At 39.6% G+C, this 27,927-nt stretch overlaps 1 protein-coding gene across 2 annotated transcripts; it reads right to left on the reverse strand.

The window, feature by feature from the left end:
* Nucleotides 1-469: 469 nt before the first annotated feature.
* On the reverse strand, nt 470-27,753 carry HEPACAM2 (HEPACAM family member 2). 2 transcript variants are annotated; one of them, XM_039526369.1, is made up of 10 exons: nt 27,634-27,753; nt 20,093-20,443; nt 18,834-19,118; nt 15,995-16,291; nt 8,701-8,826; nt 8,592-8,616; nt 8,432-8,469; nt 7,775-7,848; nt 6,108-6,217; nt 470-759 (listed from the first exon to the last, which is right to left on the reverse strand). In XM_039526369.1, the coding sequence occupies exons 1-10, from the start codon at nt 27,710-27,712 to the stop codon at nt 750-752; spliced, it is 1,395 nt and encodes a 464-aa protein (XP_039382303.1). In that variant the 5' UTR covers nt 27,713-27,753; the 3' UTR covers nt 470-749. The 2 variants fall into 2 exon arrangements, with proteins under 2 accessions (XP_039382303.1, XP_039382304.1); XM_039526370.1 differs by lacking the exon at nt 470-759 and having other exon boundaries at nt 6,104-6,217.
* Between the last annotated feature and the right edge of the window lie 174 nt (nt 27,754-27,927).

Here is a 27,927-nt window from a genome sequence, read left to right on the forward strand (position 1 = left end):
GAATTGTCTAGGCACCTAAACGTTAGGTGTTGCAACTCTCCTGGATCACAAAGCCTAAGAACCTTTTGTGGATCTGGGCCGTAAGAGGATAAAAATGGGAAGACAGCTTACATGCAAAGGAAACACAAATTAATACAAACAAAACATTCTGAATAATATACATATATACATTTTTAACTATGACAAATTAATTTTTATAAATTGGTAAGTTACAGGTTAAAGTTACAAGAAAAATTTAGATACTGTCTCAAAAAAAAAAGGATTTATTTTTCAATCTGACACATTGTATTGTTTATTATTGCCAATGTGCCACAGCTTCTCTTTTAAAAGTCCACGTCAATGGAAAGTTTAATAAGTTCCTTTCCATGTTACAATATATCTAGCAAGGAAAGTCCTCTGGTCTGACTCCTAGGCAGCAATCCCAGACTTAATGATATAGAATTTATTATCTATATTTTCTTTTGGCTCTGTTTTCTTTTTGCAGTTCATAATGCAAAAAATTGTCAGCAATTAAAAAATCCCAGCTGCTTCAAGAAACCATTAGTTAAACAAAATCAATAACCAAATCCAGTATGTTAGGAGCAAGAAAGAAAAAAGAATGGCTAGATTAAGAAAGTATTATCATTTCAGAAGTGCTAGTTTAGTCCTTTTGTCATTTTGAGAGCTGCAGACATTTGCTTTCCATTTCCAGTAAAGACACAGAAGTTAACATTTGCATTAGGATGTCTTGATTTGCTGTGCTTGCATCTTCATGTACCTCTAAAAAAGAACAGAACATTGATATTTATGCAACTTACAAGTGTAAATTTTCAATATGATGAACTGAGGTTTAGCAGAATGATGCTCATTAATATTGGTGATGGTTGTATGACTAAGACACTGTGCACTCTGCTGAAGATTTACCCTGAGGAGTCAAAGTAGTTGTGGCTCAATGAAAATGGTACAGTACTTTCCAGAATGGTATTGTAGTAGCTGACGATACTGATAAGTTGACACCGATATTGTTCTCACAAATTCAGGAACTGACATTGCTTATACCTTTAGAATGTCTGTGGGTAAACTGTGGCATTAATTTAGAAGAGTAAAAGTTGTGATGGTATTGCGATCAACATTCCTTTGTGTGACAAAACATAACACTAATGCAGCTCGGCTTCTTAGTGATTGTCTTGGTGATGAAAGTGTAGTTTTGGTGCTATATTAAAATAGCCTTTCATTGTAAGAGACAGAAGAGTTCTTTCAGACATACAAATGTGCAGTTTATATGCTACATTCATATCATCACTATAAGCCACACAGACCCTGAGTACCCATGGGTTACTAGCATCTCAGCAAGGGGCACTGGCTACCAGCTCAAGGAAAGAGGCTACGGACAGAAAAAATACTCTTGGAGAGGGAGAACTTCTAGAGACATTTTTACTGGGTCCCCAGTCCATGATCATTTTCACAGAGACTCCGACACATTTACACTTTTTCAAGACAACTTTCTATCCTTGTATACTCGATACAGTTTTCACTGTGGTAGGATGCCAATGGTGTGGTGTAAATTATGAGGTTAGCTGTTTGCATTGTGTTTTCACAGAGAGGGACTGACTGAGGTACTGAACATGAGTAACAGAACAGTCAACCATTCCTGAGTCTCAGAGGTCTCGTTTCAACAGGGTATGTGCAGTGGTGAGACAGCCCTGGGCTGGGCAAAAATTATGCCACCCCAGTTAATATAACACATAATCATGGTGGTTCTCTGGTGAGATCTCTCTTTTAGATGCTGCGAATGTTTCAGCATGTTCATTCATTATCAGTAATAATGTACTCTACCAACTGTTAATGACTAGCAGGGACATGCTGAGTCAGTGCAGGCTCTCACAAGCCTAGTGTTGAAATGATTGGGAAATATACAGATCTCCACTGCTCTTTGGCAGTCAGCGCAGCAGAAATTTGTGGCATAATAATGCCTGATGTGTGTGTGAGAGAAAGTGTATATGAGAAACTGAGTTGGAATGAATGTGTGTTTTTGCTTCATTTCAGATGAAGATTGTATCAAAGTTATAACAGCTTTCTCCTCTTAGATGAGATACAAAGTGTGAACTTTGACCAGTTGAAAGCTTTGTAAACTTGAGCCTGTTATTGCCAGTTTCCCAGTTTCGTGTGCAGCAGAATGATGTAACAGTTTTTCATAGATATTCAAATTCAGTTGAAGAGATACTGAAGGTGCATGAGAAGTTTGGATGAAAGGTTGTGTTTTATTAGACAATTCTTTTTATGGACCCATTCAGGCCCTCCACTAGCCACGGATGTCAGATTGTGTTCTGTGGTTGTTTACCCAAGGGGGGTGGGTGAAAGCAACTTCCTCAAAATGGTTCTCATGTTTTTATTTTGATTCTTTTTGGGGTTCTGCAAAGTATGTGATATGCAATGCCTAATATCTTGAGGAAATGGCCACTTTTAGCTGGAATTTTCCAGACTATTGTTAACTTAAAGATTGCATCTTTTCAATTTGATTGGCCCAAATGGTTGGAGCCCCATTCGTTCTTCACACCTGGCTTTGCTTGAAGACATCATACGGAGGTGTAAGGTGAAGCAAATGATGACCACAACTATAAGAATGAAGGTCATGGCAGAAGGTGGTCAGTGTTCAAGCATGAAAAGAGAGAAAGCCAGGAATGCAACATTCAGGCTTTATTCCTTTCTTCATATATACTGTCCTCTCTCATCAAGCAGTTTTTGCAAGTCAAAGCCTTGTAGGGTATGTTTACGCTTGGAGCTGGGGGTGTGATTCCTGGCTTGAGGAGAAAATACTTGCACTAAGTCTCATGCACTAAAAGTAGAATGTAGTCATGGCAGCACAAGCTGCAGGACAGGCTAGTCACCCTGAGTGCCCACCTGAGATCCTCAATACGTACTTGAGTGGCTAGGTCATCCTGCTGTTCACCCTGCCATGGCTATCTTCTATTTTTAGTGCACTGGCTTGATGAGAGTTAGCACAGGTATGTCAGCTGAGAATCACACGCCCAGCTCCAAGTGTAGATGTATTCCAAGTTCCTAGACATTACCCTATACGTAAGTGTACTATCCTACCATAATGCCCCCTATTGGGAAGCTCTCTATCAGAATAAAAGGCCTTGTGTTTTTTCGGACCAGCAAAGACACCTGAAGAAGCTAACCCGCCTGCCTTCCCAGGCTGGTCACCTATAGAAGGAAGAGGGGAAGACTACTGCTATGGGCTACACCAGCCTGAAGTCTCACCATTTGTGAAACTTTGCTAGCATAAGAATGGCCATACTGGGTCAGAGAAATGGTCCATCTAGCCCAGTATCCTGTCTTCTGACAGTGGCCAATGCCAGATGCTTCAGAGGGAATGAACAGAACAGGGCAATTTCTAGTGATTCATCCCCTGTTGTCCAGTCCCAGTGCTGATCCATCTATCAGCCTTGTCCTGCAACTGCAAAAGCTTTGATGACAACGTGAGTCCAAAGACTGAGAGCTAATGAATCAGAATCCTTTAAAAAAAGTATTTTACCTGTTTCTTTTGCCTAAGAAGCTGGGAGAAATCCTAGACTTCTACTGTTTTAGAGCGTGGCTGTGTGCATGCATGTGTGAGCACCTGTAACGCCCCAAGGGAAAATGCTAGAAATAAACATTCCCCAGGTTAAAATCACACTAATTGCTATCTCTTGAATGCTACTTATAAAAAAGTGCTATGTTGGAATCCTGAGAAATTGTAAAACTCCTATATGCAAATTATTATTATTATTATTGTTAAACTTTTGCGGATCAGACAGTTTTGTCATAAGAACATAAGCACAGCCATGCTGTGTCAGACCAAAGGTCCATCTAACCCAGTATCCTGTCTTCTGACAGTGGTCAATGCCAGGTGCCCCAGAGGGAATGAACAGAACACGTAATCATCAAGTGATCCATCCGCTGTCACCCATTCCCAGCTTCTGGCAAACAGAGGCTAGGGACACCATCCTAGCTCATCCTGGCTCATAGCCATTGATGGACCTATCCTCCATGAACTTACCTAGTTCTTTTTTTAATATAATTTTCACTGAGATTTCTGCTGGGAGGGGTGAGATGAACAGCTTTAGTCACCACTGTATTATTATTATATATTAATATTATTATTTTATTATTAATTTGTATTGTCATAGTGCCAAGGAGCCCCAGTCATGGACCAGGATCCCTTTGTGCTAGGTGCTGTACAGACACACAACAAAAAGACAGTCCCTGCCCCAAAGAGCTCACAGTCTAAGTATAAAACCACAAACTACAGACTGATACAGACAGACCTACAGGAGAGTACAAGGAAACAATGAGACTATATTGGTCAGCATGATAGGCAGTGGTCTCAGCAGAACAGCAGCCTAAACACTGTTAAGTTTTTGTGTGCTTCATGGCAGAGGAGAGTTTTAGGGGACATTGAAAGAAGCTAATGATGTAGCTTGCAGATGTAGATGCAGATGTGTGTGAGGGGCAGCATGGGAGAAAGATGAAAGTGCCTGTTTGAAAATTTAACAAGTGGGAGATGGAGGCCGGGATAATGATATGATGAGAGGTAGGAGCTGACCTTCAGTGCTGCATGAGAGATGGGGATAGGCCATGAAGGGCCTTTGAAATGAAGACAAGTAGATTATGTTTGATGCGATAAAGAAGATGAAGCCCGTAGAGGGATGAAAAAAGAGGGGTGGCATGATCAAAGCAACGGGCTAGGAAAATCCCAGGAGGAAGCTTTGATTGGCTTTGAGATTGTAAATCAAACATAACCAAGTATTTGGGTCTCAGAATTATGTTAGTTAAAGATGTAAACCTGATTATACTACCAGGATTAAAAGTTCTTTAGTTGGGATATGCACAAATGGGCAGCCACCTTCTTGGATTCCTGTTTAGGATTTGAAATAATTGATTATGTGCTGTACTAATTGCAAGATCTAACTAATTTGATTTTTATATTAATTTAATACCTTTTTTGATTAATTGATTTGTTGATTTGATTTTAATTTGATTTCAGTTTGATAATTGCATTAATTAGTCCTTAGTTTAGTAAAGTTTGTAGTAGCTTAGTCCTAGTGATATGTTTTCTCAACTTTTTTGCTTGTTTATTAATTTTAATACATGTATATAAAGAATATTGAATCCCTTTTCTTTCAGTAAGCATCCTGGGCCAGAACCATTCAGAATCTGAGACTTTGTCTACACTACAGGTTACTTCAATATAACTTAGTTGAATAATCTTAGTTGAATAATCTCTCCACAACAAACACTACAGCAGTGCACCTGTAAGCATTGCAGTGAAGGTTTAGTCTGAGTAAAACAGCTTTTTTACTTAAGAGCCCATTTGGGTCTGTTTAATTTAACCTCTTTGGCTATTACATTGAAATTGGTTATTCCTGCACTAATTGGAATGGTTGGCACAGTTTCATGCCCACTACAAGCAAGTTCAGTGCCATTCCATCTGTCACTCCACAAGAACACAACTGACTGCAAAGGGCTGATCATCAGTACAGCGGAATTCAGTTTTGGCGATCACTGCTTATATTGATCATTTGAGCTATAGGAATCAGAAATTACTTTCCCAAAGCCCTTTTCTGTTCTGATGGTTTAGCCCCTTGCTTATACTGATCACTGAAGCATTTGGTTGTAAGGACAAGCATGGGACTCATTCCCCTGATTTATGCACTACTTTAAGGATCACTTGGCTGCAGATTAGGAATTTGAAAGCTTGCAACAGTGTAATTTCTAACACTAACCTGCCTGGACATGAGTTCTGCTAGGCATATTAATTCTGGCTTTGCAAAATGGAAATTTTCCATCTGTGCTGCTCTTATTTGAGAAGTTTTGTTTTCTAAATCTTGTAGTGATAAGATAGCGCAATCAAAATGTGGCTGTCCATATTTATCTTCATAACTAAAAGAAGGGTTTTAGCTGTGATGCTTGGATTCAAATCCAAACTTCCATGAAGTTCAGGCCATGTCTTCTTATAACAGATTCTCTTGCGCTCCCTCAGACTCTCACTAATTTATCAACATGTAATTTACATAATCTTACCCATCACTTCTGGATTTGTCTCTATATCTTTGGGTTACCATATTAGTGCATATAGGACTTACTCTTGATGGTCTTCCTGTTGTTCTGGAATATGCTGAATAACTTCATAAATTGTACTGTGTAAATCCTGCCCTTGGACAAAGTCAGAGCCAGAAACAGGTTGACTTGGAACCTAAAAGTAACAGGCAATATTTTTGCTATGAGTACAGATGGGAAAAGCGGGAGCAGGAACTAAATGTATAGAATAACCTTCCCTCCCCTCCCCGTCCTCCCTTTTTATTTTAGGACAGATGTTCTCCACTGATTTTGTTCACATTGCATAGCTCAATTTAATTTGTTTCAATTTGATTTTGAGGAAGGGAATTTTATCATACTTACGATATGGCATTTCACAGACTTAAATACAGTTAGAAACCCAGAAATTTTAGGATGCCCCTACTGCATGTAGGATAAAAAGTGCTTTACATTACTGTACCACAAATAATAAAGGGAGAAATAAGCTGGTGAATAAAAGCTGGGGACAAAGGACAAAAGTAGTCAGGGAAATGGTTCAGGATACATTTAAAAAAAAAGTCTAAGAAAATCAGGGAAGTGTGCAGTCTACATAAGTCCAAGGAGAGCTGCAGTGAGCTAGCATGAAGAATGTACTAAAATATTAAATTTGTTAATGTGTTACATATAACAATTTGTCCTTACCTCTTACATCTACATTCAACCCTCATCAATACAGAGTTCACTCAATCTGCATACTCCCAAACTCCAATTCTGAACTATTCATCTTCCACCTCTGTGTCCCTTTCCTACTGACCAATGTGACTGCAGTGGGTTAAATACTGATCTCAGCCACACTGGTGTAAAGCCAGAGTGACTGCACTGAAGGTAGTGGAGTTGCGCCAGTTCGGGAATCCATCCCACCGCCTCTAATTCTAAGTCTCCTTCTTTACTCTGTAAGGCCCTGACTCTGTAAGGTATTTAAACATGTGTCTGACTATGAGACATGACTAGTCCAAGTGAAATCAGTGGGTCTACTCGTGTGTTAAGAACCTTGCTCAAGTGGGTCTTAAACCCCTGACTCCCACCCTAGTCCTAATGTCCCTCCTACCTTCGTGAATACTCACAGATGCTCTTCCTCCTTCTTTAATGCTTTCACTTTTGGAATGGCTTATTGTTATCTAGACGCTTGATGTTAAAAATTGTTTTCCTTGTCTACACTACAGGTTACTTTTCGTATAATTTTCGTCACTCAGGGATGTGAATAATCCACATCCTGAGCGATATAAGTTTCATTGACCTAAGCACTGGTGTAGACAACACTATGCCTGCTGACAACTTCTGCCTCCGCAAGAGATGAGAGCTATATTAAGCTGATGGGAGAGCTCTCTCCCATTGGCTTAGTGCATCGCCACCACAAGCACTACAGCAGTGCAGTTGCATCAGTGCAGCTGTGCTGCTGTAGTGTAGATGTAGCCTAAATGTAGGATTGCTTAACAGAACTAACTTCTTTGCACCCCTTTGAAGCTGGGTATGTCCCTGCTGCTTAACACTGATGTAAATAAGCACAGTGAGTAACAGTACTGATGAATAAGCCATTGAAAGATCTCCAAAGAGGTATCCCCTGTGGCCCTTTTGAGCAAGCTGCATAGAGATTCTAGTGAAAATACTACATACATTTAGTGAATGAAATAGAGCCTTAATTGGTTGGCTACTGGTTTATTGGTAAAACGCATACCGTAGGAACACCAGTGGGGTCTGGAAAAGCAACAAATTCATATATTCCAAAGTCATCCATAGCATTTTCATGCCCTAAAATTAAAAAAAAAAATTAATAGGTAACATAAATGCAAACAAGAACACTTCATTAGGGATGGGCAAACTCATTCGGCCTACTTTTGAACCCCTTACTTTTGAGTTCGGAGACTGTGAAAGTTCTGCTGTCTTCTACTGTTCCACCCCTACTAGGGCAGGCTCATTTCTCAGAACGTAGAGCAGCCACACTGATGTTTAAACTATGCTTGGCTGCATCCAAGGGGCCATTTCAACATTGAAAATAACCGGAGAGCAGTAATACTCTGGCCATCCCCCTTCACTAAGCCACCTTTCACATTGTCCCTATGCTGGTCTATGAGGAGCAATTCCTTACGCTGGGGAATACCCATGTAGCTAGTGAAGCATCTTTGTTGCTGCTCCATGGTCTGTGGAAAGAAGATTCAATCTAATTTAGCTAATCTATTTTAGCATTTATATCATGCCCATCCCCAACGTATCTGACTACTGAAATGATCTAATACTCTTCCCCCATGGCACTATGAAGAGGCCCAGCCCTGTTCCTCTGGAACTGGAGTGTTTGAATTTGGCTTTATCCTCCCATTTCGTTCTTTAGAATTACCTGAGAATGTTTGTGCCTTTCTGTAATCTGCCCCAGGCCTAGAAAACATAAACATGATTTTCAGTTTGATCTCACAGGTGAAGAAAAGAAATATAGCCCGGAACGAAAAAAACTCTTTTGGGGAAAGACACAAAGCCATACAAATGATTTATTTTACTACCTGCTCTGCAGCTTCCGTTGTATAACTGAAAAGAAGAGAGAAAGGAAAATCAACCTTTTTGTTATAATGTCCAGAAAATACATCTGGAGTGTGTTTAAGTTTCACTTACCTTTATGTGGCCGATATCTTTTCCATAAGAATAGAAGGGACATAGATAGGATAAAAAATAATGAAATTCCTGTTATTACTGCTAGAGATGACAAAGATTTTCCTTTCTGGGCAAGCCTCTCCAGTCCTGTGCCAAAGAAGAACAGATTCATAGCCTTCATAGCTAGTCCTTCACTATATACAACATGTTATTTCATCTTAGCTGAAGAAGAGTCTCCAGACATGATTTGTGGCCAGCAAACCTTGCACACAATTACTGTAAACTATATAATACACACTTTCCAAAAACATACCTGAAAATGGTAACTTGGTACAATAATTATGTGCATTTCAGAAACCACTCCAAAACATGTATGGTACCAGGAACTAGGTGGAAGCCACTATGAACATAATGGCAAACAGCACCAAATGCAAAAAAAAGTGCATCTCAGAAGTATTTTTGAATTTAGCTCCACAAGGAAGTATGTAAATAGTCCTATCCTATGCACTGGGAGATGGAGCCCCAGAGGGAATAGATCATTTGATCAAGGTTACACAGGAAATCAATAGTGGAGTTGGGGCTAGAAACCAGATTTTCTTAGTTCAAATCCTGTGCATTAACTGCAAAACCCTTCTTCCTATGTAAATTGTTATTATAAAATATACACTTTTTATGTGCCCATCACCATAGTATCTAAGCACCATGTACAAGACTCAGATACATCAGCTCTGGAAGACAGCCAAATTCTCTTTCCCTCCCTGAGTTAGTACCACTTTCTAAACAGAGATACTTTAATTAAAATGAATTGTTTAGTTTTATCATTACCTTTATGGTAGTATACAGTAAACAAAATTATTAGACAATAACATACTATTGGACTATCGTGTCTGCAAATCAAGACCGGAATTTGACATCTACTAAAAAGTTCTCTCCTAAACATACAGGGGGATATCCTGTCCCCATTGAAGTCAATGGGAGTCTTTTCATTCCCATTCTGCAGGGTTTCTCTTTTTCTAAGATTTGTCCTTTATCAGCCATTTATTCAATAGTGATCGCAGAATCATTTCTTGAAGCAGGAAGTACAACTCTGAAATGCAGAGCCAGATTCTGGCTAAGGCCTGCATAGGTAAGAGGCCTTGCAAAGATCTCATCAGGAAGCATGGTCCCTGAACCTTACTAGCATTCCATTTGGCACTAGCTGTCTCCTACTCTTCTGCCCTGGCTAGCAGATTAGATGGGCATGGAGCAGTGAGCCCACTGCAATCTCTTAAAGGGTACCAGAGCTACCCTCTGGTGTGTGCTACCAGGGAAGCTCAGGAGGAACTTTGGCTGACTCAGGCGGTATGCACCTTGCAAGTTGGAGCCACAATGCTGTCTGTACAATACCCAGCAGTGCCCAGGGCAGAAGTTTGCCTTAGTCTGGGTAACATATGTAATAGGGAGTTTGACAAGCACTTTATAATCTACAATTCAGAAAAAATCAGTAGTTCAAGTGTTTTATATGCACCATGAAATAGGGAGAAAGTTATTTATAGTTGTCTCAGGTCAAGAGACTGAACGTCTGGTTTTATTATTTAACAGGTAAGTGGGGGTAAAGCTGATGGTAAAGACTTATTGTAGCTATCTGATCTAATTTCAAGAGGATAAAATGGTGTTTCTCCATGCAGTTTCATTCTCCCATGCGTAGCTGGAGGGTGGCCACATTCATTAGCTCTTGTTATAGACACTGTCTTCCGTTTTGTTTTGCAGCTATTTTATGTTTATGTATAGCATGAAATGTTGCCCGGAAAGACCTGGAGTTGAACTTTGCCATTCAGTCTCCAAACTGGAGAACTATGGACTTCCTCATTTCAGTCACAGCACTGAAATCAAAACCATCAGGGGAATTTTTGTTGGTAATTTAGTTTTTTGGCCTTGTGTGTGCCAGTGCACAGGCCCTGCCCCTTCCTCACCCACTTTGGGGCACTGATTTCCCCCATGGGGAAGAAAAAGGAGAGCAGTCTCTTTGCTCCCCGGAGCTCCAGGGCTGCAATTCTGCCTGGTCATGACTCATAGGATACTTTCTCATGTAACAATGTTCTCACCGGACATGTGATATGATTGTTTTTACAATGGAAACATTTCATTTTGTACTCCAGTTAAAGAATCAACAATACTATATTAACAGACCATTCTGACTGTCAGTAAGTGCTGTGTTAAAGCCATCTCAGCACTATGTTGGGCCTACGTGCTGGAGCCGCATACTGCATATACAGAGTGGCACATATACTGCAGTGCCTAGATATAGTGGGAGTCATAACTTAATTTCCTTGTCTTGGTTTCCATGACTGTGTTTCAAAAGGTTTGCGTGTTAAGGATATGTTTACACAGCAATTAAACACCCACGACTGGCCTGTGTCAGCTGACTTGAGCTTGTGGGCCTTGGGGTATGAGGTTGTTTAATTGAGGTGTAGATGTTCGGGTTCAGGGGAGGGTTCCAGAGCTGAGGCTCTAGCCCAAGCCCAAATGTCTACACTGGAATTAAACAGCCCTGTAGCCTGAGCCCCGCAAACCCCAGTCAGTTGACATAGGCCAGCCACAGGTGTTTAATTAAAGGTTAGATGTACCCAAAGACTCATCATCTTGGATTTAACTTTGAGGAAGCCAATACATGCTCCTGTTTGCAGCAAACTGCATGTAAACAAAATCTGTTGTGTTCTCAGAGATGGAATATTCCACTCCCATTATATTTAAATAGAAAAGATTTGCATCCAGTTTTTAGATAATCCTTGTTCTTCCCCTCCCTGTAGCTCATTAGGTCTCCTTTTTGGAGCAGACCTCTGAAAAGAACTGCAACTCCCTGGCAGTACTTGTGCTGGGTATATTTTCCAGTTCACGCATGAAAGCTAACTTGCCAGGTACCAGTGCAAATGTTATTTGTCTCTCAAAGTCTGTTCTTAGTTAAATAAATAAAATGAAATATCTCACCAAGTGCAAATATAAAAGAGATATGAGGTATCCATGGCATCACACAGCGGCAAACGTGTTTGATTATGCACAGTAACATTATAACCATATGCCATAGCTTGTAAAGTGCAGTGGTTCCATTTTGGCATTGCTAATAGGGTCAAGAATTATAATGACAGTAATTAGCAGACTGTTTCCAGTCTGAAGGGTGCCAGTCAGAAATAAAGAATGACTGTGGGAGAAGTGAAACCAATGTGGATTAGGAACAGATGCAGCATTGCTCCCAGTAGTCATGCCAAATATTAAAAAAAGTGATTAATGGATATATATTTTGGGGTCATATTATATATGATTGTAATAATGCAGCATATCAGTCATCATTAGGGACTGAACCAAGATCTCCAGAGCTGAGGGTATATGTTGCTACAGATTGAGATAAAGTACTAAGTTTCCTAGCTGGCCACTATGACACACTCAACACTGAACAATGGTTACATATCCAAAAGTATTCTGTTGACTGATGGTTTATTAGTGGAAATGTTCACAAAACTCTAGTTTTATAAACTGTAGCACTATCCGATGTGATATTTGCTATTCTTCAGTGTTAAAAAAGCTCCAAGCTTGCAGTCAGGAATTTGAAACAACATTATATGATTTAAGTGACTAATCACATATGACAAATAACAAATATCAAACAGTTGAAGTCAATAGTTTGCAAATGAGACAAGGAAAAAATTGTTAGCATGAACCATTCTGAGTCCATGTTAATCATGAATATATGTGTAATTTTAGGATGGGTCTGCAAACTATTCAGGAACAGAAATATATATATTCAAATTTGTTGAATAATATAGTCACAATTCATAATTTGATCAATTCTAGCTTTCAGGGCTTTGTACATGTATCAGGGCTGCCGTCTCCTTTCTGCTAGTACAGATGTGGGAATTCTTTAGCTTATTATATGCTGAAGGTACAGCAGATTGGTCCTTGGGCTGGAAGTGAAGAGATATGTTTAATTCCCAACTCTGCCACTATGTAGCCATATGTATGTCACTTTATCTCTCTGTGCTTCATTTTTGGGATTTATAGATCATTGATAGGTTTGTTAATCAGATTCTCACACAAACTGCTAAATTATAGAGCTCCCTAGCAGTAGTACTGCTGATCTTTGCTTCCTTTGCTCATATCTTTTTCTGAGTCACACTAAAGCAAACTTTTTCCAGTGAGGCTTATCTGCACATCATGACCAGATAGAGTGTGTGTGTGTGTGTGTGTGTGTGTGTGTGTGTGTGTGTGTGTGTGTGTGTGTGAAACAAAAATTATGTTAAAAGAACCAAATTTAGGTTTCAAAGTTAAGCACTTGAAAGTTGGGAACTGCCTGATTTATGGTTGTGCTACCACCTTGTTTCTTTCCCCGTGTGCCCTACATGTGGCACGGGTCATGTAGAAAAAGTAGCATGTGCTCATGTAATTAAAGACAATACCATAATGCATAAACACAAAGTGGCACTACAAGCTGGTCACTACCAGTTTCCCCTATAATGGAAACTTTAAATTTTTAATATTTATTTGCATGTGTTTCTACATGAACTTTTCATACTGCTTAGGGGTGAAATTCATCCATTTCTATGTAGATGGGCAACACAGGATCTATGGACCATGTAAATCCACTTCAAGTGTTACATTGGCCTGGGGCTGGTCTTCTGTACAGGACAGCATGTCACCCTTGGTCAGTTACAACGTTAAATATATGAGCATTAATCCAAATGTGCAACAAACCTTCACAATTCCAGCCAGAAAAAGTTCCACCCCATCAATTCCCTCTTTCCCAATCAAAGGTCTCCCTTACCCGGAAGCCTGGGGAAACAGATGAATCTTTAAAGGATCCTTTAAAAGAGTAACTTCATTTTTATAGCCAAATAAAATTCATTCCTACAAGGCATCACTAAAATCTATATAAAAAACAACTGTGTGGTTAACATAAATTTAACATTATTCCTTCTTGTTTCAGTCCTACAAAATAGTCTTGCAATTAGTGCTTAGCACCTTGCAGAATCATGTCCATAATTAGATAGATGCCTTTATTTTAAAATCCAACTCTCTAACACTTCTTGGCTAAAGCAGAACACTTTAGTTGACTGGATGAACTGTTTATAACTGTTCTCTTTGTAGTTTTAGTTGGACATATGTGTACAAAACTCTATAGGTGAATTTCAGCCCTAAGTGCAGAGAATCTGCTGAAGATCTTCTGAAACATCTAAATTCTTTATAAATGCCTTAACTACTGAGGTTTAAGTGTTGTGTAAAACTTTGTGGTCTGTCAGCAGGCAGGATCAAAAGAGGGACTTCTGGAGCTTAGTGCATGAGACTCTACCACATGAGCTAAAAGCCACTGACTGTTAGCTAAAACTATAGAGCAGATTCATTTTATCTCTCTTTAAGTGGTCTCAGTGCCACTAGATGTGACAGAACACCACACCTAGTAGGTGTGCAGGTTACATTTGCACCGGCTCTCTATCTTGGGTAGTGGGGGAGTGGAGACACAGAAAATCTTCCTTGCAGAGTAATCATTAATCAGGTAAAATTACCATTAAAGACTTCAGAGTTTGGTCCCCAGGGAGAAATTCACTGGGTGTGCATATCTTTGAGGCCACACTCAGGCAGAATTCCCACTGAAGTTAAAGGGAATTTTACCTGAATTAAGGAGTGCAGCCTGGGATCCAGGGTTTAGTATTACTGGAATAAATCTTCAGAAACAGGAAGAATGGTATAAAATGGAAAAAGCTGATTATCTCCAAACTGGTTTAAAATCCCATGAGATAATTTAACAAAGGAGATCTGCATTTTTTTAAGTACAACTAAATAAAGAATATGCACCATGTGGACTTTGCTTTTTATCAGGCTTCAAAAACAAATCTCAAAATTGTTGCTCATGATTGTGAGTGTTTATTTATACACACAGATACTGCAGAAGTCCTGGTTACGTTCACTTTCAGGAAAATGCCATTTGTATTCCTAATGGAACACCACAGCTCTGTTTGCATTTCCCCCCTTCTAGTCACCACATTGTTTTATTTTAAACTGTATTATTTCCACTGAAAAATTGTAACCTGTTTTTTGCCAGGGTGTTTGAAAGCATGGAGCTTTCATTTGTGAAGATTACATTAAATCCATCTGAACACTAGACACCTGCTGTCCTTGTTTATCTTAATAATAAATGTATGAGCTCTTTGTCTGGTACCAGCAAAACAGGTTTGTGAAACTTTCTAAAAGGCAACAGTCTGACATCTTGCTGTACATTAGTAATATGGCCACATTATCTGAAAAAAAAATCTATTGTTCCTTAGTAATTAAATTATTAACCACCCAGAAAATATGTTTTCTAATTAGTAATGAAAGGCAGTAGATAAGGAGATTTCAGACTTCAGCAGCATCGTACCATTTACAGTTACCGGTACTTTTCATTGGGATTCTCTGACAACAAATTGCTTTGCAGTCATTTAATTTTGGCATAGTGTTATATAGGACCTAAATCTATCACATATTGAAAGTAAAGGAGAAACTCCATACGTCAGTACTTAGCAATAAATCTACATAAGAACACACGGGGCTAAAAATAACTTCCATATGTATCTTGTAATGAAACCTTTGATTCACCAACACCTTTGTGTTTCTGCAAAGATAGCTTGTATTAGCATCACACACTAGACTAAGATGTCTGTTCTACCAAGTCCCAGAGACCCTTTTGATGCCCATGTTTGTTGGTCCCTAATTGGCCATTCCAGCCATTGTTGAATGACTAGAGGCATCACTTCTCCATACCATGTGCTGGTCATACTGCCTGCAGAGCACTCACAGCCCTTGCTAAGAGAGGGAGTGGGAAAGTGGGCTTTGGAATAGAATCCAGGTACCCTACGTGGCAGTGCAAAGCTAGCAGTCCAGCCTTAGAGCTCACTGTATTTTTGTGCCACTTTCTCCCAGTATAGCTTCCTTTCTTATACTGAACACACTCAAGCAGATATGGTAAAAAATGTGTATTAATTCTGCTTCATGAATTGGTTATTATGGTAGAGAGCAGTGGCATTTCTACTCAAAGGACCAAGTCCATTACAAGACGCAGCTGTGGTGAAATCCTGGCCTTATTGAAGTGAGTGGCAAAACTCCCTTTGACTTTACTATTACTATTGCTAAGATTTCATCCCTGGTCTCTACCCTTTTGCTGAGGACAGGGAAGTTCAGAATATCAAGACAGTGTACTGGTTCATCACCTGGCTTGCACTCCAGTTGCTTGGTTCTCCTTAGATTGGTACAGTGTTTATGTGTTATACTAGATCAGCATGTTGTTATGTTATACATTTTATGTTCTTACCTACAGAAGTAATGATCACTGTGAAATGAGTTTCGTCCCGTTTTCCAGTCACATTGTTGTACGCACAGCACATATAATCTACTGTTGTCTGGGCCACTTTTTCAGATAGAACTTCCAGATGGGGTCCATATTTGATAACGTGTGTAGTATTGTCAGCCCTTCGGATCCAGGAGTAAGTATTTGGTGGATTTGAGTCTGCTGAGCAATCAAATAGGATAGCTTCTCCTATGTCAACAGTAAACACCTCCCCTACTTTCAGCCCTTTATCTGAATTAACTGTAAGTCCATAAGGTCCATCTGCATTAATATGAACAACAAAAATGATCATAATGGAGAAAATTAAAATAAAAAAAAAACTCTTAAAAATTCCAAGGATAAGTATAGACTTAACCTTTCAAATGGCTGCCGTTACGTTCAATTATTCTGATTAAAAGGCTTCCAATTAATTTAATCTGTCCTTATGTAGATAGATTTGTAACAGTCTTATCACAGAAAACACCCACGTAATATTGATCTGTTTGGGTGAAATTCACCCAGATACTTAGCACAAGGCCTATGCAATGTTTAAAGCCTTCAAAAAAATTTTAGTGGGACTGAAGCAGCATAGGTAACGTAGTGTAATGAAGCAGTAGGCCCTCTTCTGGTTGTCTGTACAAGGGTGAATTGGACCCTTTATACTTAAATGCCAAGGTTACTGGCATAACTTATCTCTGTTTACACATAATGATCAGTAAAATTGCACTGAAATATACCTATGTAAACATGTATATTGGTACTTACCACACAATACTTGCTTACGGAACTATCCCCCCCTTAGTAAGACATAGCATGGTGTGTCTTACATAACTTCAGACAATTGTTTTTCATAAATGATCCTTAAAGCACACGTTAACTTTCCTCTCATCCCCCTGACTTTTGCTGTGTTCACTTTTTAGTTCCTGGGTTTCCATTCTTAGTGAGCTTTCCCCTGGGCAAGGGGAGTTTTCCAGGAAACCAGCATAGGCACCTTTTCAGGGATCAGAAAACCATGGAGGTTTTTTTGTTATTGGGTCAGGCTCAAAGACAACTTCTTTTTTAAATGCAAAGCAAAACATTCAAAATCTACTAATTTTAAGAATTAACCTGCTTTTTTGCTTTTTTGAAACCATTCAGTAGTTCTCACCCAACCCATTACTTTCACTGTCTTGTGCTTTAAATTCTCCCAAACATAGTTTCCATGTAAAGGCCCTTGTCCCCCTTGCTCCATTTGGAGATTGTCAGAAGCAGAGGAATCAGAAACTTCTGGCTAGGTCTAAATTTGTTCTATTAGTTCCTCACAAGACCAGAAGAAGGAAATCTCAATGTATAGAGGCCTGCGCAAATACAAAATTTGTATCCACATCCGATCCGCAGACATGGTCTGTGGAGATTTTTGGACATAAAGCGAATATCTGAAAATTTGCAGGACTCTACCAATTTATCTCCTGAACTCAGATCTCCCACATAGTACAGCAGCTTCTGCTGCAGCAGCCACACCATCAGACCAATAAATTCTCTCCCAGTCTTGTATTGATTTATTTCTGAATGAAGCTATTTAACTGCAAAGTGCTTTGTGATATATTATTATTACAATTAATAGACAAATCAAATAATGCTAATGAATAGGGATGAACAAAATAAAGAACCTTTTTGATTCTGAGTGCAACAGCAGAATAATTCCTTCCTGGGATCGTATATTCTCCACTTCTCTTTTCCAGTATCGTTCTCAGCAGAAATGAGTCTCATGTTTCAGCGAAGCCTGTTTACTACATGACTTGTAAAATAATAAATCACCTGTTCTTAGTAACAATTTACTACTCTGTGGGAACACTTCCAATTGCTCATATCACCATGAGACTGTTATCCATCTAGTTTCTGAGCAGATGGCAGGTATTTACTGTGAGTGACCTTTTTTATCACACAGTAACTCCCCCGCAGCAATGGCATATGGTACATATAGACCAGAGATCGGCAACCTTTGGCACACAGCCTGTCAGGGAAATCTGCTGGTGGGCCGGGATGGTTTGTTTACCTGCAGCGTCCACAGGTTCAGCTGATCGCAGCTCCCACTGGCCATGGTTCGCCGTTCCAGGCCAATGGGGGCTGTGGGAAGCGGCGGCCAGCACATCCCTCGGCCCGTGCCACTTCCCACAGCCCTCATTGACCGGGAACGGCAAACCATGCCCAGTGGAAGCTGCGATTGTCTGAACCTGCAGACGCTGCAGGTAAACAAACCATCCCAGCCCACCAGCAGATTTCCCAGATGGGCAATGTGGCAAAGGTTGCCAATCCTATGCCTTTAAAGTCAGTGGAGTTACATCAGTGTAAAAATAATGTAAGTTAAATCAGAATCAAGTCTGTTGATTTTTTTACGTATGCTTGTGAAGCACCATGCACACCAATAATGCTATAGGCGTAGTAAAAGGTAATGATAACTGTTAGAGATGGTCTTGAACCAAAACCTGAGATCCAAACACTCATGAACTTTGCGGGAGCTAGAAATCTGAACTTGGATCTATGTCTAAATGTCTGATTATAATGGGCTGAACAAAAACCATAAATTTGAAGAACTCTATACTTTGAAATCCCGACCTAAATTCTGCAGTTCAAGCTGATCTTTAACAACTACATAAAGTTTAGCAAGTTCTACATTATATTATCATGGAGAAGGTATAGATGGACTGTTAAAGACCAATCTACCATGAATGAAAGCCAAAATATAAACTTGAATCAACTGCTTTGTGCCCATTCCATTGTCAGAGGTTCTCTCTCTGGGAAGCTCATTTAGACAAAAGTATGCATGAATATTTTATATACTTACAAAATATAGTTGGTGCAATTATCTCACTTTCCATGGCACTCACAGGATTGGTTGCCAAACAGCTGTAATTCCCCATGTCTTCTTTCATGACGGGGACAATTAAAAGTGTGTCATTGTTTGAGGAAAAGGTGTAACTAGAACTGGCGTGAATAGGTTTCCCATTTTTCATCCACTGGTAACCTATCCTTGTACCTTTTCCAACAGTACAGGTTAATGTCATGTTCCCCACATACTCCACTACTCCCGAAGAAGGTTCAATTTGTACTGCTGGCTTTGTGACAGGAACTGTAAGTTAAATGGATATAAACAAGATTTGCCATTTATATTAGGAGCATGTCATTTACTGCCCAGATGATATAAATGGCATTCATCACCCTTTTAAGAAAGTACTTAGATTTCAAATTTTATGCTGCTAAAAATGAAAAACAAAGGGTCTTATCCTTAGCTGGTCCAAAATGGGCATACTTCCAGTAACTTCACTAGAGCTAGGATGACTTACACTAGCTGAGGTTATGACACAATGGCTAGAAACAAATATTCCATTTTAATTAGGTAGAAGAATTAATCAAGTTCATGCTGCATGCATTTTTCCATTCCCTGCTCTTCTTTCTCTGTGCATGTATAACTCCCACTCACATGAATGAAGATACATATGTAGGAGAAGAACAGATCCATATTCACACCTACCTATTGATCTAGAGAAAATGAACCACTTGATGAAAGTGAACCATGTGAGCCTCTATTTAGGGTCAAACTTTCCCCCCAAACCTTATTATCTTCTCTGTTGGGTCTGGGGCCACCTGCCTACCACCCTCCAGCATCTAGATAGCATGAAATCCTGAGCAGGCAGCTGCCTCCAGAATTTCCTCAAAGTCAGATTTCCAGGTACAGAAAAAAGCTCATGCAAAAGTGAATGCAGCCTCAAGGTGAGTAAGGGTGGCAGAACTGGGCGTTATGAAAACAGATTATTTCCTGAGATCACTATAGTCCATTTAATTTCATAGTAGTTCTATGATGCCTACAAACCCAGTTTAATATACTCCCAGGATTAATAAGGCACCAATCAATAAACAAATTTTGTTGAATAATTAACCATTGCAGTTTTGAAAATAAGCATAAAATTACTTCAGTGAGTTGATTTATTCATACACAGCCAGACTGAATCACACAGAACTGTAGCTGGATTCCAGGTGATTAGAAACTTCACAAAAGTTGTAATTTTATTTGCAGCACTAAAATACAGTATTTTATTGACTTACCATCAACAGTGACTTGAATCTTTTGATTGGCTGATATTGTCCCATTTCCATGGACATTGACTTTTACAATGTAATTGCCTTCATCAGTAACATGTAATGGATTGATCATCAAAGATGCATTAGGTGGTATGAGGGTAAACTTGTGTTTATATTCCAGGTCGGGTACTACTGACTGATTCACAGAGCCGAGTAAATATTTGGGGATACTCTGAGGTTTCTCAAATAGCCATATTATCTGAATTTCAGAAGCTGTAGTGTTGAAATTGTAGTCAACTGTAAGATGGAGTGGTTGTCCTTCAATGCCATGTATAGTATGTGATGGTACCGTCAGCCTTAGCGCAGAACAAATACCTGCATAAAAACGGAATGAAAAAAAAACTAGGAATACTGGAAATTCTAAATGGAAACTCTTATGGAGCTGTGGTCGTCGTGTTCTCAAAATGGTCCTGATCCAACTCCCACTGATGCAAATAGAAAGATTGGTATTGACTTCATCTGGAGTTGGATCAGATTTTATAGCTTGATTTTCAAACCATTTCTCCTATCTTACACAAAATAAAACTGATTTGCTTTAAATTAGATGTCACTTCTCATCTAACAGGCTAGAATTTTTTTTAAAATTTGACAACACTTAGAAATGGAATTCTAAGGTTATGGTGTTTGTAATAATTTCCTTTGTTGAAAACATTCCAAATATTTGTGAAACAAAGTGGGTGAGACAATATCTTTTATTGGACCAAGTTCTTTTGGTGAGAGAGACAAGCTTTTGAGTTTACGCAGTGCTCTTCTTTGTCTGGGAAACTAAGGGCAGGTCTACACTTAAAACACTGCGTCGGTGCTTAAGTGAAGATGCTCTTACGCAGAAGGGAGAGAGCTCTCCTGGGTGTAGTTAATTCACCTCTGCGAGAGGTGGTAGCTATGTTGACGGGAGAAGCTCTGCTGTCGACGTAGCATTGTCTACATGGGGGGTTAAGGTTGGTATAATTATATCGCTCAGGGGTGTGGATTTTTCACATCCCTGAGTGACATAATTATACCAATATAGGTCTGTAGTGTAGACCTGGCCCAACTCAAAGTGTCACTGCTAAATACAAGATTTGAACAGATTGTTTCGTATGAGTAGTTAACATATATTTCAAGGGATGATTCAAGGTCAAGTGGTTTCCTCCAGTCATAGGGAGGAAAGGAAATGGGGTGGGGAGGGAGCAGCTGGGAGGAGCTGTTAGCAGGTTTAGATTGTTGTAATAAACCATAAATCCAGTGTCTCGATTCAGTCCATGACTTTTAGTCTCTAGCAAAGTTAAGGATATAAGTTCCCAAGCTCGTCTTTTCAAAGTGTTTTGCAGGTTTCCTTTGACGATGAGGATGATAGGTCAGATAGAGAGTGATTGTTTTTTGAACAATGATGTGGTATTTTTGTCTTTTATCATTTTCCTGTTTGAGTTCATTTGAGAGTTTAGTGATTGTCTGGCTTCACCCAGATAGTTGCTATTGGGGCATTTAGTGCACTGGATGAGGGACATCACATGTTGTGATAGGCATGTGTAGGACCCATGGATCTTGAAAGATGTGTTGGGAGAGGGTGTTGATCATTGTAGCAGTGAAGATATGTCTGCAGGTTTTGCATCTGTTGTTCTGACAGCATCTGGTGCCACTTTGAGTTGGTGTGCCCTGATCTATAGGGAGTGTGCCTCTGATGATGGGCTTGGAGAGGTTGGTTGAAGGCCAGAAGCAGGGGTTCAGGAAAGATTTCATTTAGGATGAGATCCCCATCAAGTATGGGTTGTAGTTGTTTGGTGATAACCCATATGGGTTCCATGGTGGGGTGTTAGGTGACAACTAGGGGTGTGTGGTCAGAGGGGATTTTATATCTGTATTGAAGCAGGTTCTCTCAGGGTATTTGGGTGGCCTTCACCAAACAAGGACACTCCATGGGACACTCATGTAGTAATCAGCAGGGTTGGAACGTTTAGATCCACCATAGAGCTATGCATCCACCTCTGCCACTTGAACTAAAGGAGTAACTGATAGCAGTAGTAGGTTGTTATCCTCTCTGTGGATCAGCACTAGAGGTGATGAGACGCTTTGCCAGTGAGTTTCACAGAAATTGGCTAACTGCAGAGGAATGGTGGAACTCAGGAATCTTGGGTTCCATTCCTCGTTCTGGAGGGGAGTGTGCTCTAGGGGAAACAGACTCTACTGCCCATTTCCCTCAAGCGTGATCCCTTCTGCCCCTTTCCTTCCAACTGGTTGCTGCCCCAGTCCTGTTTCTTTCTCACCCTGGCTCCTTGTCCCCATTCCATTTCCCTCACCTAGCCAATCTCCATCTCCACTCCTCAGACTCCTCATCCCCACAACTGGGTGGGAGGTGTGTGTTTACCCTGAGAAGTGGAAGATTACGCCAAAGGCCATCCCCACAACTGGATTACAAAGACTTTTTATGTAGAACAAAGGAAAATAAGAGACTTCTGACTGAAAAATCCTATTAGTATTGGAGTACAACAAGAAGCAGGAACAGAGATAACAGGTGATCTTTAACTTGTCCACAGTTAATTCATGGAGAAAAGTGGTTCCTTACATCAGCTTGTCAGAACACTGAGCCACAGTTGAGGAATACCAGTTAGCAAAGCAGAGAGGAGATTCAGGGCTTGGCTACATTTGCGAGTTACAGTCCAATAAAGGAGCCCCTGGCGCACTAGCTCATTACCCGTCCACACTGGCAAGGCACGTAGAGCGCTCTGACTTTGCAGCTACAGCGCTGCTAGTTCTCCACCTCGGTAAGTGGAATAACATTTGCTGCGCCTTGGCTACAACGCACGGGCATTAGTGTGAACGAGGTGTTGGGTTACTGCGCTCTGATTGGCCTCCGGAAACGTCCCATAATCCCCTTAAGTCAAGTGGCCACTCTTGTCATAGTTTTGAACTCCTGTAGGAATGCGGAAATGCCCTTTCAAAGCTCCGTTTCTGACAGCCGGCATGCAAGCCATTAGCGTGGAATGCTGTGTGTGAGAGAGAGAGGCGGTGGGGAGGGGGGTCTGCTGCTGTCTGAACTTATAAGACAGCATGCTGACATGCTCTCAGCCCCCCAAAACCCCACACTCTCTCCCCCACACATATACACAACACACTCCCTGTCACACTCCACCCCACTCCCTCCCATTTTGAAAGCACGTTGCAGTCACTTGTATGCCGGGATAGCTGCCCATAATGCACCACTCCCAATGCTGCTGCAAGTGCCACAAATGTGGCCACGCCAGTACTCTTGAAGCTGTCAGTGTGGACAGATTGCAGCACTTTCCCTACTGCGCTCTATAAAGGCTGGTTTAACTCAAAGCGCTCTGCATCTGCAAATGTAGACATGCCTTAAGGAAATAACATTTGTTTTCACTTTCAAGACAATGAGCTGCAGGGAGATAGTCTGCTAGGGTGGGGCTCTCACAGGCTAACTGCAAACTTTACTGTTTTCTCAAAATATGCTCTGATGATTTGATCAGGTGTTATCAGTGTGTGGGAACTTGTGTATAATCATAGGGAAGTGAGGACTGAAGAAGTTATCAGGCAAGTTGTTTTGCAAAGATTAATGTTTTATGGGAGCAATGCTGGGTGACTCTTGGCTCTGGAAAAATACACTTCATCAGAGTACAGTCTGAAATATTAGAGCCATTTCAAACATTTATACTTCTAATTAAATTAAAACAACAGAATCTTATTATGGTCAAACTTTACATTGATGTTACCCTGTCATATTCAAAGAGCTACTAAATATTATGTTGAATTGAAGTCAATGGACCAAATCTTTATTCATTTTTATTGATGTTCCCATCAGGCAAAAGTTCCATTAAGTCTGCAGTTAACATGTTCCCAAGGGTTCAAGTGACATTTTGTTTGACCTTTTGTTGAAGATAGGCAAAACTTCCAAAAATGCCTAAGTAATTTAGGAACCTAAATTCCATTAAAAGCCAAGGGGAATTCAGTTCCTAAGTCACTTTGATGCTTACTCATCACTTATATTAGGTGAATCCCAGGAATAATATACTATTGTTCACAATAATGATGGTATGTTTGATCGGTGAAATACCTCCAGTGTAGAAAAGTGGTTCTCCAGGGACTTGGAGTTACAATACTAAATATGGAAGTTGGCCAAGATTTAAAAAAATTGCTTAAGTTCAGGCGTCTAAATCCCTTAAGTTAATAAGTGGTGCCTAAATAGATGGCCTGAGTTTCAAAAGTGTTGAAGCTCTGAATAGCTCCTATTAAAGTCAATTGGATTGCTGGATACTTGGCATTTTAAAAAATCAGTCAACTTATTTTATAGGATACATCTATACAGCAGCTGGGTGGTGTAATTCCCAGCATGGGTACACACACACGCTATCTTTGCTCGAGTGAGCACTTATAAACAACAGTATGACCATGGCAGCACAGATGATGGCTCAGGCTAACCACCCATGTACATACCTTGAGGGGGTCAGACAGGATTGTATTTAGGTGGCTAGCCCAAATCACTGCTTGTGCTGCCATGACAATACAGCTATTTTTAGGTGCTAGCTTGAGCAGAGCTAGCCCATGTATGTCTACCTTAGCTGGGAATTACATGTCCCAGTTACTGCATAGATATACCTATGTAGATATACTGACTTAAAAGCCTGATTTTAAGTAATCATTTTTGAAAATCTTGGTTGTCTGTTTAATCAGTCACTAGCATGCACAAGTTTTAATTTTGCTCCTGCCCATGATATGGAAGATATCTTTATGAAACTCCTTGACTGCATCATAAAATTTAGGCATAAAAGGCAATATTTTTAAAATGTCCGTGTTCTACAGAGCCACAAAATTTTACCTCATGCAGTAATCAAGAATATTCCAAGCTTAAACATGTTGCTATGTATAGCTTGCCAAATAATGCATGCATTTTTCCAGCAACACAGACCTCTTAAAACCAGTTTTTCTGTATTGACTATAAACACGTTCGGTTTTACCAAAGTGACCTCCAGCTGGAACTCAAAGCAATCTATGTTTTGCTTCCATATCACTCTTCAAAGTATTAGCAAGCACAACAGAATCATTGTTGACAGAAAACAAAGTATGCAGCTTTAGTTTAAATAAAAACCACGACTTCATATTCTGAGTTGACTGCATAAACTGAAACCTACCTAGTGAGGTTTCATTGTTCTCTGGATTCTAAAGCACTCATCACTTTATCATCATAAAAAAAGCTAGGTCTGTTTCTCAACTGCTTTCCATTCTGTGTAGTCATTTATCCCTGTGCAAAGTGTGAGTAAAAGGCTACCAATTCTCAATTGATCATTTTTACACCCATTCTGCAAAGATGTAAATGCATTTACATGGTGCAAAGCAGTGGAGTGTCAGACCCCTAGTATTTATGGTGCCAGGAGTTCACATACTTTCATAAATCCATAGATTCTGAGACCAGAAGAGACCATTATGATCATCTAGTACAGGGATCGGTAACCTTTGGCGCATGCTTGTCAGGTAAATCTGCTGGCGGGCCGGGATGGTTTGTTTACCTGCAGCATCTGCAGGTTCAGCTGATCACAGCTCCCACTGGCCGCAGTTCGCTGAACCTGCAGACGCTTCAGGTAAACAAACCATCCCAGCCAGCGGATTTCCCTAATGGGCCATGTGCCAAAGGTTGCCGATCCCTAATCTAGTATGACCTTGTGTACAGCAGAAGCCATAGAACTTCCCCAAAATAATTTTGGGCACATATATTTTAGAAAAACATCCAAACGCTTGGTCATTTGGGTCAGAGAGCGAGAGCACATTGTTTACACATTCTGTGTATAGGGCCAAATTCTGCAGTCCTTAACTGAGCAAAATGTCTGTTGACTTCCATGGGAGTTTGGCTTGACTAGTATTTAAGCCGAAGCCTACTAAAGTAATTGGAAGGCTGACATGGTATTCAGTGGGCTTCAGATCATGGCCTCCAGGACAGGAAAATTTGACCCTTGTACTGATAAAAAAGGCAATTAACAAATGAGGAAGCTTATAAAGGTCTGTATCTGAGAATGTATGGTATGCCTTCTTGATGTATGTGTCTACTGCAAAGTATTATATTTAAATGCTAATATAAAAGTAAAGTTTGATCTTCTGTAGGGTTTAGTCAAGTGGTCTAACAAAGATTAATACAGATAGAACAGCAAATAAGAAATATCAGCTTTTTCTATTCACTTAAAATATGGGTGTTATTTAAAAAAACTCAAACCAATAATCTTAATTTTGGTGGCGCCATGGTACTGGGAGAGCACAACATTGTGGGTACAAACCTACAGACCAACACAAATTCTCCTTCACTCCAAATGCTGACTGATGAAATCTAGCAAAATAGTCTACAATATATTGAGTTCACAAAGATATAGGAAAGCAATGTAAAGCAAATATCCCTTACATTTAGATTACATGAAGACACAATACTCTTGTAATGTTACACATTCCTTCTGTTGGAATTACATAAACATCTAAATAAAGCAGAAGTTAATTCTAAAAAGCTGTAGAAGAATTGTTGGAGAGATTAAAGTAGAATTTTATCTAATATCTAATCACAACAGACTCTTATGGAAGTACATTGGACATCCAATTTTATCCAAAATGCATAGTTAACAAATATCTGCTTATAAAAGTAACACCCAAGATACTGAACAGAAAGTATTATTAACGGTAATTCATTCTCCAGTTCACCAAGTGACAAAGTTAGAGCTTTTGGTAGTGGTTGTTACAAACCTCTTCAGCTTTAATAGCAAAAATATTTTATTTTCCTTTTATGCCAAAACTAAAATCATACTTATGCCAAATGGTGAATTAGAAAAAAAATCCTATTCTTTAGGGTGTAAAAACTAAGAGTGCAAAAAAAAGTCAAACTACAATTACAATTTTCTGTGAAATCTTTCCCTCAGATTACCAGGGGAGGAATTTGGGTTTTTTTTGGTCAGGAACTTCCCATATCAAAATATCATGCCAAAATATGTTTAAATCATGCAGTCTCAATTTAAAATATTTACAATCAAGTATTACATGGATGGATTTAAAAAATAATGCCTTCACTGTCAAGCAAAATCAAGCTACTTTCCAAACATATTTTTGAACGGATAATAGCAACAACTTCCATGCTAAACCTTGACCTCACCCTGCTAACCTTTACTCATGGTAAGTCCTTACTCAAATTAGTAAAGGTTTGCAAGATTGGTCCTGGTGAGAATTAATTATTTTCATCTTTGTGGTGCAGACATGAAAAAGAAAGTATAATGTACTGTAAAGTACTTAGTAAACATTAGAAAATGTCTCACACAGTCAATGTCCATGTTTTACTTACAAATTATGTACAATATTAGTGTATGATAGTTTACAGACTTTCTGCTTTTCTTACTAAAACAAGATCTACTATTGGGTTACAAACTTGTAGGCTGATTTTTAAAAAATCTGACAATTTAACATAGAAAATCCATTAATTTTTTTAAGTATAAAAATGAACCATATATCCAGAGTGAAAAACAACAACCATAATAATACATACTGTATCTTACCTAAAAGCAGAAAATATATATTGCACTGTAAGTCACAAAATGTGTTGCTAAAGGGCTCCATGAAAGCATCCTGTCCCATGCAAATATCACCTTCTTCTCAGTGCTAAGTCAGTGCTTGGTCCAGCAGCTGCTGGTTTATTTGCCAGGGAAATCAGCAATGAGTTAACAGACCCTATCCTGTCTACTGCCTTGTGTGATTTGAATATGTGTATACAAAGGACACAGGGAGTGGAACACCTGTTAGCTTAGTACGCAACATCTTCATTGCCTGTGACTCTATCATAATATTGCCCT

Source organism: Mauremys reevesii, linkage group 2 (assembly GCF_016161935.1).
Source record: "Mauremys reevesii isolate NIE-2019 linkage group 2, ASM1616193v1, whole genome shotgun sequence".
Classification (NCBI taxonomy): Eukaryota; Metazoa; Chordata; order Testudines; family Geoemydidae; genus Mauremys; species Mauremys reevesii.

What these genes read in the sequence shown, in the direction of transcription:
- HEPACAM2 (XM_039526369.1), bottom strand. Translation starts at nt 27,712, where the DNA reads ATGGGACAGGATGCTTTCATGGAGCCCTTTAGCAACACATTTTGTGAC. An exon ending in AAGATATCGGCCACATAAAG is followed by an intron (nt 8,617 to 8,700) that starts GTAAGTGAAACT and finishes TCTTCTTTTCAG; the next exon opens with TTATACAACGGAAGCTGCAG. An exon ending in CAACGGAAGCTGCAGAGCAG is followed by an intron (nt 8,470 to 8,591) that starts GTAGTAAAATAA and finishes TATGTTTTCTAG; the next exon opens with GCCTGGGGCAGATTACAGAA.